The 18,232-nt window shown below is 44.9% G+C and overlaps 1 protein-coding gene and 1 non-coding gene across 7 annotated transcripts in view; both read right to left on the reverse strand.

Annotated features, from left to right (window-relative positions):
- DENND2A (DENN domain containing 2A) overlaps positions 1–18,232 on the reverse strand; it is a 99,151-nt gene that overhangs the window by 32,085 nt on the left and 48,834 nt on the right. For 5 of the 6 annotated variants that reach the window (XM_068549572.1, XM_068549570.1, XM_068549568.1 and 2 more), the window contains 4 exons: positions 11,359–11,559; positions 5,230–5,323; positions 4,713–4,763; positions 3,356–3,543 (listed from right to left, as the gene is read on the reverse strand). In XM_068549572.1, coding sequence (XP_068405673.1) covers positions 3,356–3,543; positions 4,713–4,763; positions 5,230–5,323; positions 11,359–11,559 — 534 coding nt within the window. The remainder of the gene's footprint in view (positions 1–3,355; positions 3,544–4,712; positions 4,764–5,229; positions 5,324–11,358; positions 11,560–18,232) is intronic. The other variant, XM_068549569.1, reaches the window with a different exon arrangement.
- TRNAQ-CUG (transfer RNA glutamine (anticodon CUG)) lies at positions 15,020–15,092 on the reverse strand. The gene has a single exon. It is a non-coding gene; the product is annotated as a tRNA-Gln (tRNA).

Consider the following 18,232-nt stretch of genomic DNA (forward strand, 5'->3'; position numbering starts at 1 on the left):
ATTATCTTCAGTCATTTGAAATATCAGATATTTGATGTGAGTGGAGTATGAATTTCTAAAGTTACGAAATTGTAATGTCTAACCTAAATTCTTACTATAATATTTTCCATAATTTCTTATTTTGTTTCTCATAGTTTGCCATTGGCCTCCACCTTAAGCCAGGCTGGCAGAGAGTTTCTGACATCTGCAGGCCAACAGAACCTTTGACTCCTTCACAGAGGATCTACAAGCCTCCCCAAGGCCATGAAACGTCAGAGAAAAGAGGTCTCTGAAGGGAGCATCCAAAGGAATAGAGCACCAGGCTGATGGCTTTCAATTTGAAAACTCACTTCTAGTATGATTCCCCTTAGGCTAGATCAAATTTAACTAAAGCTGCTACCACTATTAATGGTTGAGACAACTATCAATGAGTGAAACACAGTCACCATATGTAGACTGAAAGCCAGTCATTAATTGTCCTTTAGTTTTTCTTCTTCAGAATAAATAGTCACTCTTTCTTTTCTGTATAATTGTTCTCTCTTCTATCCATGACTCAGAGGATTCCAAATGGTCCTGGAACAGTCTTTGAGTTGATAATTCACTAGCTCAGACTGTTGCCAAAGCAATAATTTTTGATTACCCTTGGACAGTCTTGCAGAGAAGCAAATACCAGCTGGGTGTAGTTGTTGGAAGGGGTCATTAATCATCACAGAGTGAAGGACCCCAAACTATAAATAATACAAAAGGAAGGAACAATGACATTTCTCCACAGTGGAAACAGCATTAGAGAACTGAAGCGTAGGCCTTGTAGGGAAATGAGTTCTAGAGCTTTTCAATGTGGCCCAGTCACCATTTGGATGCACCCACCCTCAGACCACATGCACGATATCCATAAATATGTGTATATACACATGTGCTTACACACACTTTCATCAATCCGTATGTGCACACACACGCTCTTACATGCACAGGAGCACATTTATAGGAAGTGGCACCCAGAGATCTCTCTTACAAATACAACCAATCACAGATGGCTGGAAAACAGCCTGACCTCCATGAGTTGTCATAAAGATAACTGCAAGATATCAAGCATTTTAATGGAATACGGCAGGCATGATCTCTAGTGTGCAAATATGGAGTGTAAACCTTGATTAAAGTGGCTATAGGGGTGGAGGATAAAACTCATGAAAAAGTGTTAAAAATGAGGAGGCAGAAGGAGAAAAGGGGCCTTCTGACAGAGGGAGCAAGTGAAGGAAAGGAGATATAAAGTAGCCTGGCATGCAAAAATGCATATAAAGAATGATCAGCGTAACATTAAAAATATATATCTAAAGAAATACTGGCAGCAAGATACATTTCCAACAGAAAGACAGTGGTTAAATAGATTAGGGTAGGGGCTTCCCTGGTGGCACAGTGGTTAAGAATCCGCCTGCCAATGCAGGGAACACGGGTTCGAGCCCTGGTCTGGGAAGATCCCACATGCCGCGGAGCAACTAAGCCCGTGCGCCACAACTACTGAGACTGAGCTCTAGAGCCCGTGAGCCACAACTACTGAGCCCGCGCGCCTAGAGCCCATGCTCCGCAACAAGAGAAGCCACCGCAATGAGAAGCCCGTGCACCGCAACAAAGAGTAGCCCCCGCTCGCCGCAACTAGAGAAAGCCCGCGCGCAGCAACGAAGACCCAATGCAACCAAAAATAAATAAATAAATAAATTTATTAAAAAAAATAGATTAGGGTATACCCACATAATGCAGCATTATGTAATTTCAAAAATGATGTTTTAGAATTTGTATTAAATATGTTTATAAACAATGACAGGTTTATAAAACATGGAACGGAAATTACACAATGTGTGGTCTCAGTTTTGTAAGAAAGTTATACTATGAGAAAAGACTGAAAGAAAACACAATAAAATGCTAACAGTGATGATCTCTGTGGGATTAGAGATGACTTTTTTCTTTATACATTTCTGGATTAGTCCCCCTTTCAGCAGTGACTATGCAACTTTCCACTCAAAAAAAGTTTTAATGTGATGTCTAGGAGTCTGGAGATTCCACGTTGGAAACTCAAGCATTCAATAGTTAGGTTGATTCATTAATTCATTCACAAATTAACGCTTTTATTCCTGGAACACTGGTTAAGTATTGCTATATGTATAACATTGTGCTGCGCCCCAAAGGAAGTAAATAAAATAATAGGACAGTCCTTCATGCGTTGGTGCAAGTGTGGTTCTCAACTAAATATGGGCACACCCATAGCACTGGGGTTTCCAGAGGATCATCCTTGGAGCTCAGATAGAGGAAGTGGAATAAGTGCCGGTGTGGAGGGCTGGTGCCTGTGGTTTATTTCAGTTATACACATTTCCATCCTAAACTCCAAGCAGAGCACTTGACTGCTGTGCTGGAACCCAGTGTGCAGGACAGAAGGAAGGCTGGCCCGAGAAAGGAGGAGAGGGACGGCTGGAACCTAGGTCTTGGTAGATGCTGGGATTATGCTTGGGTGGTGGCAGCAAAGGGAGGCCCTGATGGGACTAGGACATGAGCGCCCTCCCCTGGTCCTGTCTCTGAGCACCTGCACTGTATGAATTGTACAGAGACTGTCACATTGTACCTCGTGAGTCCTCGTGGGCTTATCTCATGCCCTCCTATCAGAGTGTAAGCTCCCTGAGGACAGGAAACGCATTTTGCTCATCTTTGTAATGCCCTGGGGCCAAGCAGAAAACAGCTGGAATGTAAAAGGGTCTCAGTAAATTCTGGCTGAACTGAATTAGAATGTGGTGGAAGCTCTTTATTACTGATGTCAAAGGCTAAGAATAATTTATATATTCTAGGCCATGTCATTTTCGGCTTTATTGAGCGCCGTTTCATTTTAGGAGCCATGATTTAATATATGGTAAAGCCACATCCACATAGCCATGACCCATGTGAGAACAGAACAGGATTCTCATGCATACGCACATACGGAGGCACACAGGGCACGTAGGGGTGTGTAGCATGGACACAAACATGACACTCCTTAGGGAGAGTTGTGCGGTTGATGGAAAGAAGCTTCTAGGACAGGTTGGGAAGAGACGTGGCTGGATAAGGAGACGGGGAGGATGAAGAGGATAGTACAGTCAGCACAGTGACCACAGGAAGGGGGTAAGCATTTCTGTCCCTGCTTTGAGCCTTGACTCTCACACCTCCTCGGACCTCCCAAATTCTCCAGCAGCAGTTTTTTTCATTTGATATACCTTAATTAGGACCCATTTTTGAAATTCTAGACACTGAATGTTCCTTGGGCTCCTGTACCTCCCTGAAACCGTGAGTCCCAGTACGATTTTGTCAAGAATGCTGCAGTCCCTGGCAGGCCACAGAGGCCTGGCCCACCCTGTACCTTCAGAGGGAACTGCTGGGTGAGTTCGGGCACATAGGCAGCCCCGGCCTGCTTCTTGTGCAAAGACACGACCACAAAGTACTCGAAGAGCTGCCTCTCCTGGTACTCGATGAGCTCCCGATCCAGTGATGGGTATCTTGGAGCCTGCTTCAGGCGTGACTTCACATTGACCAGGCGCTGGCTGTGGGCTGGAGAGGGAGGAGACAGAGAGAGAGAGAGAGAGAGAGAGAGAGAGAGAGGGAGGGAGAGGGAGAGAGAGGGAGGGAGGGAGGGAGGGAGGGAGAGAACGCCTGAAAATGACTCACTCCCAATATGGAATTGCAAAGAGCTGCAACACGTTGTGTAATTCCTAGCTCAAAGAACTTTTTCTAATCCTGGAAGAGTGTGCCCGCATTTAACAAATTAGTACAAAGCTCTTTATTGGGATTCTTGCCAGAGTTCTAGTTGGAGCAGCACCCGCCGGGCCACCAGGCTAATCGGGGTGCAGGAGCCTGGAATGTGGGCTCTGCTGTCTGGACTTGGGGCAGCGGCTTGAGTGACCCTTGGGTTCCTCTGTCAGATGGGGTGGGGACTCCTCCCTTCACTCACTTCCTTCATCTTTCAGTTTGGGGGATGTGACAAAATCCAGACCCTAGAGCTTTTGGAGCTGGGAGCTTTGAAAACATTCCGTGTGGCTCAACTGGCAGCGACCTGACTAACTCAGGAACCCCATCTGCCTTCTCTCCTGCCACCATTCTGTGCAATGGAAGTGACTGGCTTCACTCCAGAGGTGGGAGCAGGCGGGCGCCGGAGGCAAATGAGGCAGGGCCACCGAGAAGACGGGTCCCCATCACCTCACTGAGCAGCGCTGGACTATGGCTTTCTGTGGCTTCCCCCTAGGGTCTGAAAAGTTGTGGAAAACTCACTAAAGCCTAGACCGAGATCACCAAATTTAGAACCACAGGGACCAATGATTTCAGCGACTTCATTTGACAGATGAGGAACTAGAGGCCCTGGATCTCAAGTGATTTCCTCCAGATCACAGAGCCATTTTAACACGAGTAGGGCAAGAGCCCCAGGTCTCTGGAGTCCCAGGCCAGCACACTGTACCTTACACAGGTGTGAAAAACACCTATGGCATAACGGAAAGGCACAGGAACGGGGTGTCACTGCAGTGGTAGCCTCCCTGGATCTCTAGAACGGAGCTGTAGGCTCAGGGACCGAACAGGCCCACTCTGGCCAGGCTCAGCCTTTCACGCCTTGCCCAACAAGCTCGTGCAAGGCCACTGTGTCCCATCGCTCACGCTGAACAGGAAGGGCCACCTTCGCAGCTTCCCAGCCACCTGCACGCGCCCTGCACGGCAACTGCTCTTCTCACCTTTCAGCTTCTCCTCGGTGTCACTGTCAGACTCACTGTTCTCATCTGTCACTAGACAAGAAAACACAACAACAAAAGGAAGAAAGTTGCAAGTGTGGGTTTTTCCAACGCAGGAAACTTATTATATGTGGTAGCACAAATCCAAGACTTCTAGTTCAGAGGGGCTGTTTTCTTTTTGTCTATTTAAATGTAATGAACAAACTATGTCTTTGTCCAACTATATGTGTTTCCAAATTAATTTGGCTTTAGTTCAGATGGTACCTATATAAGTACAGCAAAAGATACTGGCCCCTTTAATGTATATTAAGCAAAGAAGGCTGCTCCCATGGCGAGGTCAGAGCATGCAGCCCTAGGCTGACCTGATGGATACACAGGGAGACAGGATGGTGGGGGACATTTCCAAAGCCCCCAGCTTGTTCTCCTCCTTGCTGAGTCAACCCCAAACAACAGGAAGCCACTTCTAGGAAGATTCTGTTTTCAGATTCTTGGGGGAGAAGGGATGGTGGCGGGGCCCTACCTTTTCCTGAGTTGCTCTCCGTGGACTGGGACAGCCTCTTCACCCGTTTCTTTCCTCTCCGGGCCTCATAAATGGCATTGATTCGCAACACCAGCTGCCAGACACGGGGAGAAGAGCCGGTGTGAGCACCCTCTTCCCCGTGGCAGCTGGGATTCCTTCGCTGCCCATATTCTCTTTCAGGAGGGCGGCGGGCCAGGGAAAGGGGGTGGGGGAAGACACTTCCCACTGGCCCGCCGGCGTCTTTCAATCATTCCTCTGGGCCAGAGAGAAGCATGACTGTCAAGAACACTAAAGGACGCTGCCAGCCTCACTGATGTATGGGCGGGTGTCGTCTGAATATGCTAACGCAGCCAGCTGAGACAGAGGGAGACGATTTTATTGGCTAAATGGTGTGATGGCTGCTTCCCCTCCGATAGTGCAATGTCACTGTGGTTTGGGAAGGAGCTTTTGCCCCCAAAGCAAAACAAGGAAAGAAAGCGATAGAAAAAAAAAAAAAATGTTCCCAGGCAGGGCCCCTTTCATGGGAACCATGCCAAAGAGTGTCTGAGCAGCAGGAAGGGAGCAGGGATTGCGGTGGCTCTTGAGTCCGAGCTCAGGATGGCGCGGAGGAGTGCTGTGCACCGGGCACATTGTCCTTCCTGCAGAGGACACACTGGCCGCAGACTTGCTGAGGCCTTTCATGACCTCTCTGGCGCTCAGAAGCCGAGCTGCTCAGCAGACACCTTAGTAAGCAGCACATCCTCCAGACTGATTATAGCAGAACCGTCTGGTGATTGAGGCCCTGGGTCACTTCCCCTCAGGCTTTACGGCACCACCTGCAACTTTCAAGAGAAGAAGCTTCCTGGACTTCCCTGGTGGCACATTGGCTAAGAATCCGCCTGCCAACGCAGGGGACACGGGTTCGATCCCTGGTCCGGGAAGATCCCACATGCCGCGGAGCAACTAACCCTGTGCGCCACAACTACTGAGACTGCGCTCTAGAAGCCTACGAGCCACAACTACAGAAGCCCACGCGCCTAGAGCCCGTGCTCCGCAACAAGAGAAGCCACTGCAATGAGAAGCCCGCGCACCGCAACCAAGAGTAGCCCCTGCTCAACGCAACTAGAGAAAGCCTGCGCACAGCAACGAAGACCCAACGCAGCCAAAAATAAATTAAAAAAAAAAAAGAGTAGAAGCTTCCTGGGTTCCACCTGGTTGGGAGAAAGGGAAGTCTACCCATGCATAATCGACACAAACCAACTAGTGACTTTAAAGGGGAGCTGTCTGTAAGTTGCTGCCTTGAAAAGTTTAAAATTCTTTCATACATTGGGAAGAAAAGGAGGAGATGTGCTATGGTAAACTGGGTGATGGGTACCCGTCAGGGACAGTCGCCAATACCCACCTCTGCCCTCTACTCCTAGGACCCCCTCCTTAAAGTAGTTCACCAGCTCCTCTCTACAAGCACTGGCCCACTAGAGAGGAGGGGGCTTATTCTCAAGGTCTCCTTGTGGCCGGCCTGGGTTCTGTCCCCCCAGCTCTGCAGACTCTTACTGACACTGCCCTGCCGTAGCCTCGGACATCTGCGCCCTCTGGCTCCTGACGGGCAGCCCAGCCCTGGCCTTGCCAGCTCTCTGTGTGAACTCCTCTTCCCTAATCATGAACCTGACCCGAATGAGGCCTCTGCCTTCACCCCCAAATCCCTGCCATGTGGCAGCTCTTTATATTTGCTCTCACGAACCAGCCGTCTCCTTGAGAGCTCACACCCCTGAATTGGCCTTCTTTTCTTTTCCCGCATGTTCTAACTAGTGGGATGTAACACTAACCCCATTTCCCATGGAAGAAGACACCGTATCAACAGTATTATTCACGACGACCAAGAAGTGAAAACAACCCAAATGTCAACTGATGGATGAATGGATAAACACAATATAGTATGTACATCCGATGGAATATTATTCAGCCTTAAAAAGGAAGGAGAGGGCTTCCCTGGTGGCCCAGTGTTTAAGAATCTGCCTGCCAATGCAGGGGACACGGGTTCGAGCCCTGGTCTGGGAAGATCCCACATGCCACGGAGCAACTAAGCCCGTGAGCCACAACTACTGAGCCTGCGCGTCTGGAGCCTGTGCTCTGCAACGGGAGAGGCCGCAACAGTGAGAGGCCCGCGCACTGCAATGAAGAGTGGCCCCCGCTCGCCACAGCTGGAGAAAGCCCTCGCACAGAAACGAAGACCCAACACAGCCAAAAATAAATAAATAAATAAATAAATTTATTAAAAAAAAAAAAAAAAAAAAAAAGGAAGGAGATTCTGACACATGCTCCAACGTGAATGAACCTTGAGGATTTCATGCTAAGTGAAATAAGTCACAAAAGGACAAATATTGTATGACACCACTTATACAAGGTACCTAGAGTAGTCGAATTCGTAGAGACAGAAAGTAGCATGGTGGTTGCCAGGGGCTGGGGGGAGGGGGGAATGGGGAGGAGGTGTTTAATAGGTGCAGCGTTTCAGTTTGGGGAGATGAAAAAGTTCTGGAGATGGATGATGGTGACGGTTGCAGAGCAATGTGAATGTGAATGCCGCTGAACTATACATTTAAAAATGGTCAAAACGGTAAGTTTTATGTATATTTTATCACGATTTTTAAAATACAGGTAAATAAACAAATGAGTTGCTAGGTCAAATTGTTTTTGGAGAGAAGGAAATTTTTAAACCTATTCAAAATCTCCCCCCAAAATATCCAAAAATTAACTAGAAAGAAGACATTTACAATATAGTTAACATCCTTCCATGTGTTTAAATAAAATGAACACTAGACTGTAAGCTCCATGCAGGCAGGAATTTTTGTCACTTTTGTTTACTGCTGTCACAGTACCTGTATGGAATGGAGCAGGGCCTGGCACACAGTAGGTACTCAATAAATATTTGTTGATTATTAATTTGTTGAATGAATACTGAGCATCTCCTATGTGCAAGGGATTTTGCTAGGAGCTGTGAGGGATAAAAGGATATATGGGACATGGCACACATTCTCAGGGAGTTTACAAGCTAATAGGAAGGACGAAGGTGCATTCATAACTATAAGACAATTCATGAGTGCTATGTAAGTAGTATAAATAATATGACAGAGAAGGTTTTTCTCATTTTAAATCAGGTCATGGAGTAAGTGGAAGCCATATATATACTTCAGTTAATAAATCTTTGTTCCTTTTTATTAAAAAAAAATTTCCCCAGGGAGAAAAACTTAAACAGGCTTTCACACATAATTGAACTTTAACAGGAGATAAGTTTTGTTGTTTTAAAAGTCTTCTGAAAAAAAACCAAAAACAAATAAATGTGTTCTGTACTGGAAGTATTGGCCTTTTTAGAAACTTTTTAAAAGTTGAAAACAAACATTTTAAACTATAAGCTCATTTGGAAGACAGTCTGTTTCAGACAGAGTCATCTGGGACCTAATTCTGCCTATGATGGTTGCCTAAGAAACAAAGGATTCCACATAAATCTGCTACAGTGCTAAGGGCGAGCTCACTTCTCATTATAAAGGACAGCACAATGTTTCATGAATCCTGGGGACATCACACCACTGTGTAATTAACTGCTCCGTTTCAGCTGCCACGTCAATGAAGGTACAGGGTTGCTAGGAGAATACAGGGAAGGACTGTCTCTTTCTCTCTCCCCTCCTTCACTGGGACCTCCATTCCTCTTAGGGCTGAGGCGGGAGAAATCAAGGGAAGCATCCATACTTCCAGAAGGGACTCATGTTACACGTCACAGCAGAGGCAGCCGAAGGAACACCAACCAACCCATTAACTGATGAGTTGTGAGTAGACCCTTAAGTCCTTCTTGCTAGATAAAAACACAAAAGCAAGGGTTTTGGATAGCAAATGCTTTAAGGTTCCAAAACCTGGAAGTCATGAACGTGCCTGAAAAAGAACCTTTGACTTCAAGTAAAGGATTCAAAGCATTTGGAAAGGACAAGCTTAGGTTAAGATTAAGTAGCAAGTGATAGAACTGAGGATTCATGAGACATCTAATAAACTGTAATGAGTCATTTTAAAATAAATATTTACTTATTTATTTGGTTGCGTCGGGTCTTAGTTGCGGCAGGCGGGCTCCTTAGTTGTGTCATGCAAACTCTTAGTTGCAGCATGCATGTGTGATCTAGTTCCCTGACCAGGGACCCAATCCCGGGCCCCCTGCCTTGGGAGCACGGAGTCTCATCCACTGCGCCACCAGCGAAGTCCCTGTAATTAGTCATTTGTTTTCTTTTTAAACATTCCTTTGAAGAATTGAGTACTCCACCTTTATGACTAAAATTTTAATAAGATTTTGTTGTTGTTGTTGTTGTGAAAGTGACAGGTAAAACATGCTGATTTTTCTCCAGATTTGATTACACCTGCCAAACCCTACGTGAGTAAGTGCCTGGGCACCTTGTAAGTGGGGCAACTCTCTTCAATTTCAGGCAATAAACTAAGAGGGAACAAACTGCTGCTTGCAAGTTAAACTCATATGAAGTGGCGGAAATAGTTCTACCTTTCTCTCCACCTCTCTATCTTTTAAAAATATTATAATAGTATAAAGGGGGAAGTGATGGGTAAAAGCGCAGGGGTAGAAGATAGAGGTTAAATGCTTATTAAGAGATACATAGTCAAACTTAGAGTTGTATCAAAGCTCTTTTAACCTCAGCTGATTCATTTGACTGTTCCTGTTCAATTTGCTAAAATAACGGTGAGGCTGTATAGATGTTAATAGCCACTTGTAATTATTCCACTATTGCAGGTTTTTGACATTACAGATATGTGTGAGTCATGCCAGAACAAGAAGAGGCGAGTTAAGACAGTGACTGAAAGACAGCCAAAGGGAGACAGAAAGCGATTCCACCAGGGGCGAAGGAGACTGGGATCCACGTACCAGTGGGAGCTCATTCAGCCAGCATCCAACGATCAGTATGCAACCTGCACTGCGCCCTGGGTGGTGCGAGGCAGAACCAGGAGAGCAGGAAGGGGAACGAGGCCTGACTCCTGCCCTCCATCAACAACACAAAGCAAGACATCTTCTCCCCTGTTCCACCTGCAACCCCACTGCTGGGCTGCAGGTGATAGGTCTTCTCTTGCCCACCTGAGCCTAACTGCCCTTACCCTTCAGAATGCACTTTTTTTTTTGGGCTGCGCCGTGCAGCTTGGGGAATCTTAGTTCCCTGAGCAGGGATCGAACCCGTGCCCCCTGCAGTGGAAGCGCGGAGTCTTAGCTACTGGACTGCCAGGGAAGCCCCCAGAATGCCCTCTTGATTGTCCAGGTGACTTAATTTCACTTGAATAAGAATGTGGGGGGCAGGGGTGATATTATGGCTCATAACACTGATTAACCAAAACTGGGTCAGGAGGGACTGGCTTGTGAAAATGTCCCTGCACTTTCAGGTCAATGGGTCACTTTGAGATATCTGATGAAACCTACAGACAACCCACCCCCTCTTCCTTTTATCCCCCCGAACTCATCCATACAGTTTTACATGATTTTGTGGGTTTCGTGATCCCCTAAAGTCCATCCATGGACTCTGAAATGAAGAATTCCTGCTCTAAAAGTTCCTGTGGGAAGTTGGTACCAAAGTGGCCAATGAAGAATGACAGGCACTGCAGGGGTTGGACTGAGCAAAGGAAATACAACAGCAACAGCGGCCACATTAGATGCACATCCAAGCCCTTGGGCACGTTTTGCCTTTGGGGCTGAAAAGAGCCAGAAAAGATGTATTTTTGACAAATGCTCCCTCGGAGCGCAGGCTCCATGTGGTGCCACCTCTGCAGTGGGAGGTGACGGAGTCTGAGTCAGAGCACGAGGGATGGAGCTCTGCTTCTTGAGGCCATGAAGGAGGGAGATGTGGCCTTTTGAGGCTGGGTATTGGAAACACAGTTTGGGATCCTAAGAGTCATCAAGGCAGGGAGAGGGATGGCTAAGAGGAAGGCTACAGGACCACCACAATTATTCTGACAAAGGGCCAGATATCTCAGCCTGCTGGCTTCACCGTGTCTACCCGGCCTGTGGTGAAGCAGGTAGAAGGGCCCAGTGATTTGATCTCTGCCCAGACTCCTCTGCAGCCTTCCTTTGCAGGGAAGGCGGAGTGCACATCTGAACACGAAGCTTGTTGCAAGCCTTACCTTGGGTATCTTTCTCTTCTTCCTGCCGTTCTGTGGGTCTCCGAGGTTAAAGAAAGTGTCATCAGGGCTGCTGGGGGTAGAGGGAGGGCTGATTTTAGAAGGGGACCCAGTGCCATCCCGACTCAGCTTCCTAGTGTCCAGCAGTTTGAAGTTCCTCCTCTCTGAATTTTGCCGGAAAAAAGCAGGTTTGGACAAGGACTGCTGTGAGGGGAGAGGAAAAAAGAAGAGTAAATAAATACAAGGGGACTAAATGAGCGGTAACTGGTGGTGGCAGTGATGGAGACCAAGAAGATCAAGAAGGGAAGCTGGTCTACATTCCCAAGGGTATGTTGAGTTTGCCTACGCTATTATTAAGTGCTCAATAAACACATCATTCAATTATGGAAAATGAGCATGATAAAGGATGCGAGTCTAATCCAGTCTCTCTTTTTAGACAAGTGGGAACTCACCTGGCTCAATCCCTTACTTTACAAATGAGGCTTTCTGATACAATGCACTGGGAGTTACAAGACCTAAGCATAGCTTTGTCCCTGCCACTGGTAAGCTGAGTGCCTTCTATACAAGGAATTTCACTTCTCTGGGCCTCAGTGTCTTATTTCTAAAAATGAGCTGCTTTAAGGTCAAAAGGCAAACAAAAAACCAATTTAAAAAATTTGCGACTTATAGAACTCATATTTTTAATACATGCTACATATTAATGAGAAGAAGACTAACAACTCAGAAGAAAAACAGGCAAAAGATGAGAATCAAAAGTTTACAGGAAAGGAAATATAATAACTTTTATATATATAAAAGATTCTTAGCTTCACTCAATCAGAAAAAAAACCATTAAAACTCCACTGAAGAAACATTTAAAAAAAATTTTTTATTGGAGTATAGTTGATTTACACTGTTGTGTTAGCTTCTGCTGTACAGCAAAGTGAATCAGTTATACATATACATATATCCATTCTTTTTTAGATTATTTTCCCATATAGGTCTCATTATACAGTATTGAGTAGAGTTCCCTGTGCTATACAGTAGGTCCTTATTAGTTATCTATTTTATATATACTAGTGTGTATACGTTAATCCCAATCTCCCAATTTATCCCTACCCCCCAACCCCCCTGGTAACCATAAGATTGTTTTCTACATCTGTGACTCTATTTCTGTTTTGTAAATAAGTTCATTTGTACCTTTTTTTTTAGATTCCACATATAAGCAATATTATATGATATCTGTCTTTCTCTGACTTACTTCACTCAGTATGACAATCTCTAGGTCTATCCATGTTGCTGCAAATGGCATTATTTCCTTCTTCTTTATGGCTAAGTAAAATTCCACTGTATATATGTACCACATCTTCTTTTTTTAAATTAATTAATTAATTATTTATTTTTGGCTGCGTTGGGTCTTCATTGCAGTGCGCGGTCTTCTCATTGTGGTGGCTTCTCTTGTTGCGGAGCATGGGCTCTAGGCACGCAGGCTTTAGTAGTTGCGGCACGCAGGCTCAGTAGTTGTGGCTTGCGGGCTCTAGAGCGCAGGCTCAGTAGTTGTGGCGCACGGGCTTAGTTGCTCCGCGGCATGTGGGATATTCCCGGACCAGGGCTCAAACCCGTGTCCCCTGCACTGGCAGGCGGATTCTCGACCACTGCACCACCAGGGAAGCCCTCATTAGCTTCTTAACTGATAAAAATGCTTAGTGGGCTGTTGAGGAGAGCATTATCATGTATAACAAGCACAATCTGAGAACAGGAATAGAGGCGAGGAAGAGCAAATAAAACCAAGAGAATCTTCAGGGTTTACAGCCAGTGCAGTGAAACAGATGGAAAGATGGTCAACAATGAAGACAGAATTGTCTGTAGAAGGCCTTTGAAAGTGAGGATATGAAGCCAGCAGGGATCAGCAAGGTTTTTCTAAAAGGCCAGACAGTAAATATTTTAGGCTTTGTGGCCTATACTGTCTCTGTCACAACTACTCAATGCTGCCACTGTAGTGCAAAAACAGCCATAGACAATATGCAAACAAATGAGCTTGGCTGTGTTCCAATAAAACTTTATTTACAAAATCAGGCAACCATCAGCAATTTGCCAAACTTGAACTATAGTATAAAAGGAAAGTCACTACAGGACCCTAGGAATGACTGTGTCAGACTATGGTCCAGAGAAGATCCCAGCTTTTGATCAGAGCACCTCAGACCAACAAGCCCTGATGATAACACACCCACCCTATGGTGTCTCTATGGAGTAATCTCTATGGAGCGGCCTAGCTGCAGAGGCCCCCAGAGGCTCCCTAACCTTAGAAATATTCGATTCACAATGGACTCAACCAAAGATCTGTAGTGTCCAAAAGGGAAAGGCAGACAAGAACCCTCTGTTGAAACCTCTTATTTCAGGAGACAGTACGATGGGCCCTGGCCAGGGAGCATCCACTGGGAGGAGGGGGCGACAAGGAAGCTACGTGACTTGTGCCTCGAAGAGGGAGCTGACCTGGACTCAGCCAGAGTTCATTCACCCTTCTTGTCTGTGAATGGTGGCTGATGGCTTCACTCCTTCCAGTCCTCGAGTGTCCCTGTCTTACTGCCTCAGGAGACTGACAGCAGGAGACTGAAAGGGTCCTTGATATAAAATATCCCATCTCCTCTTTCACCTATCTCACCCTGACTCCTACTCTCTTCTACAGAGGCCTCCCCCAGGAAGTACTCAGATGCCATTCGCACACACATACACATATGCCCACAGGTACACATATTCACATGAATACACAGAAGCTCCCTTAACTATACATACATAGAAATACACAGGGAACCATACACACACGTTCCAACAATTGGGACATTACACTAATGTAAAGTAATGGCATTACATTAAATGATGGCATACCATGCAGGCAATACAAATTGTTTTTAAAAAGAAAGTAATGACATGGGGAAACACTCATAATAAATGTAAAAGAGCAGCAAAAATGTATATACAATATCATCCCAAACCTTTTTTTATGTACACACACACACACACACACACACACACACACATACATGCACAGTGTGACATGGTCTGGATGGAAGTAAACCAAAGTGTTAACAGTGGTTTTCTCTGGGTGTTGGGATTACATGCAATTTATAAAAATACTTTAAAAACACACACACATACACACATAATAACAACCTATTATAGAAAAAAATATAGGTGAGTACAAAGAAAAAATAAAAATTCCCAATTACAGATGAGTTTTTTTAAAATTATACTTCTTGGTATTTAAAAAGAATTTTATAATGAGAATGTTCTGTTTTTAGAAAATGAGGTTATTTTATAAAGAACACATATTGAGGGACTTCCCTGGTGGTGCAGTGGATAAGAGTCCACGCTCCCAATGCAGGGGGCCTGGGTTTGATCCCTGGTCAGGGAACTAGATCCCACATACATGCTGCAACTGAGTTCACATGCAGCAACTAAGGAGCTGGTGAGCTGCAACTAAGGAGCCTGGGAGCCACAACTAAGGAGCCCACGTGTTGCAACTAAGACCTGGTGCCACCAAATTTAATGAAAAAACACATATTGAAAAGCATAATTCTTTTTTTTTTTAATTAAAAAAAATTTTAAATATATTTACTTATTTATTTGGCCGCTCCGGGTCTCAGTTGTAGTATATGGGCTCTTAGTTGCAGTATGTGGGATCTAGTTCCCTGACCAGGGATCGGACCCGGACCCCCTGCATTCAGAGTGCAGAGTCGTAGCCACTGGACCACCAGGGAAGTCCCTGAAAGGCATAATTCTATCTATTTAGCAAACACACATAAATAGTAGTTATGTTGCAGGCACTAATCTAAGTGGTTTACAAGAATTAATTTGACTAATCTTCATAAGACCCCCTAAGAGGAGTGTAAAATTATCATTCCATATTTTTACCAATGACATACAGATGTATAGAGATAAGATTATTTGCCCAAAGTCACAGAACTAGAAAGTGGTCTAGGTAAGTTTTGAATGGAGGCAGTCAGGCTGCAGAACCTGCACACCTGACCAGATACGGTCTCTACGTAGCCGCAGCTAAGTAACAGATGATTTGTTGGTGGCAGATGGTGTGGGTGAGCTACCCAGGCAACCGGAGAATGCCAGTTAGTGACTTTTCCCACTTAGGTGTCAACATATAAGAAAGAGTATCTCATATTAGCCTAGATTTCCTTTATTACAAAAAATAGTTCCTAACATATTCACTGTGCTATTCTACGTGTGGGAATGGTGGGTGACACATAGCAAGAAAAGAAAACGGCCCCTTCTCAGGAGCTTGCATTGTGTGTTTGTAAGTGTCAGCATCTGCCCCCAGCTGCACGTCTCTCCTTGCTGAGGAAAATCTGTCCAGTTGACCCTTACTTCTCTACTGGGACTAGGCACAATCTAATTAAATAAAAATCCTCAAAGATGTCTTAGGACTTTTCTGTGGCTGGTAGAGGAGGCTGTCACGGAAAGACGGCTTCAGGAAGTTCTCAGTCCCAGATGCAGCCCAGATGTGGCAGATGCCCCATGAATATTGATGAGCTAAATGGAGGAGGTGGAGAAGTCTGCAGCTGTCCCCCAGAACGGGGACACAAACCAGACACCCAGATGTAGGAAGGCAGAGAACTGAGCATGACACAGAGTCTTGCTAATGACTTGCAAAGGCCCAAAATGCTTGCAAGTATCTGTGGCAATCGGACATGTGCATTGGGCAACTGGATTCTCTTTCTGCAGGATAGCTGCCTCTGGACTTCAAGTTCTCATTGACATGATTACCTACTGTGTTTTACTGTTTTGGGGACAGGGGACCTAGGTTTTCTCTAGCCTGGCAGGTAAGGGGAAGAAAAGGGCTGCTAAGCCTTTATTTTCTGGTACGAGGGAGGAGCACCCACTTCTGCAGGCAGAGCTGCTTTGGGCAGATGTTTTCCATTGTTCCTAAGAGGCCATGCAGTTCACTCCCTGCATGAAGTGGGGTAGAACTGAGTAAGACACGAAGGGGGCAGACTGGGTATGACAGCCTTCTTCTTCTTTTTTTAAATTTTTATTGGAGTATAGTTGATTTACACTGTTAAGTTTCTGCTGTAGAGCAAAGTGATTCCGTTATACATATACACATATCCACTCTTTTTTAGATTCTTTTCCCATATAGGTCATTACAGAGTACTGAGTAGAATTCCCTGTGCTATATACAGTAGGTCCTTATTAGTTATCTATTTTATATATAGTAGTGTGTATATGTCAATCCTAACCTCCCAATTTATCCCTACCCCCCACCTTTCCCCCTGGTAACCATAAAATTATTTTCTACATCTGTGACTCTATTTGTTTTGTAAATAAGTTCATTTGTTCCATTTGTTTTAGATTCCACATAAAAGTGATATCATATGATATTTGTCTTTCTCTGTCTGACTTATTTCCCTCAGTATGACAATCTCTAGGTGCATCCATGTCGCTGCAAATGGCATTATTTTGTTCTTTTTTATGGCTGAGTAATATTCCATTGTATATATGTACCACATCTTCCTTATCCATTCCTCTTTGATGGACATTTAGGTTGCTCCCATGTCCTGGCTATTGTAAATAGTGCTGCCATGCATAGTGGGGTGCATGCATCTTTTCAAATTATGGTTTTCTCCAGGTATATTCCCAGGAGTGGGGTTGCTGGATCATATGATAGCTCTATTTTTAGTTTTTTAAGAAACCACCGTACTGTTTTCCACAATGGTTGTAACAATTTACATTCCCACCAACAGAGTATAGGAGGGTTCCCTTTTCTCCATACCCTCTCCAGCATTTATTGTTTGTAGACATTTCTCCAAAGAAGACCTACAGATGGCCAAGCGGCACATGAAAAGATGCTCAACATCACTAATTATTAGAGAAATGAAAATCAAAACTACAATGAGGTATCACCTCACACCGGTCAGAATGGACATCATCAAAAAGTCTACAGACAGCCTTCTTCTTCTAAGCCAGACTTATCCACTGTGGGGAATGAAGGATTCTCTAAATGTTGAAGACATCCACATTCCAATGAAAATACAAACAACACATTTCAAAGGCAAGTAGAAACTATTTGCTAATCATTGGTTGTCATGGATTATTCATGATGACACTCTTTTCCATAGGAGGAGAAAGCAGCAGTTAATTGGTTTTGGCAAGTATTGCAGCAATCGACTTGGGTGGGTTAAGATCCACCCTTCATGAAAGGTTCTACCTTCCACCCTCTTGAAGAAGATTCCCTTTGTGATTATCATGTCTCATGTGTATACCCCCGCCCGCCAGCAAATCCTGACCTCGAGTGGAGCCCAGAGAGGAAGATGGCTTCTTTTCTTAGGCTGGAAACAGATCCTTTCAATGGGATTTAAACGGACACTTGCAGCCTGGATTTGGTCTTCCTTTATTTAGTTTCTTCAACAACTAAACCATTGTATAACAACTACTTATGGGAGACACAAAGAAACCAAATATATACTTTCTGACCTTGAAGAATTTACAATCTAGTTGGGGAGATGTTTTTAAGATATTTTACATGACCTAAATCAGAATTCAAATCATCAAAGTAAGAGATATCATAAGACAGTATATACAGTATGGTGTGAAATGAATGCTTAGCCCACTGAGTGTTACAGGCAAGCAGAGGGGGAACAAGTCCCAGGGACTGGGATGCCCTGGAACCTTCCTGAAGGAGGCATGATTGAACTGGGCCTTAAAGGATGGGAAGGGAGAGGTCCAGGCAAGAGCCAAGGGCAGAGGTAGAAATGACCTAGCACAGGGGTGGGCAAAGTACGGCCTATGGGCCACATCTGGCCCGCCACCTGTTTTTGTACAGGCCATGAACCAAGAATATTTTCACTTTTAAATGGCTAAAAAAAAAAAAAAAAAATTTCATGACACA

Source organism: Eschrichtius robustus, chromosome 8 (genome assembly GCF_028021215.1).
Source record: "Eschrichtius robustus isolate mEscRob2 chromosome 8, mEscRob2.pri, whole genome shotgun sequence".
NCBI classification, from domain to species: Eukaryota; Metazoa; Chordata; class Mammalia; order Artiodactyla; family Eschrichtiidae; genus Eschrichtius; species Eschrichtius robustus.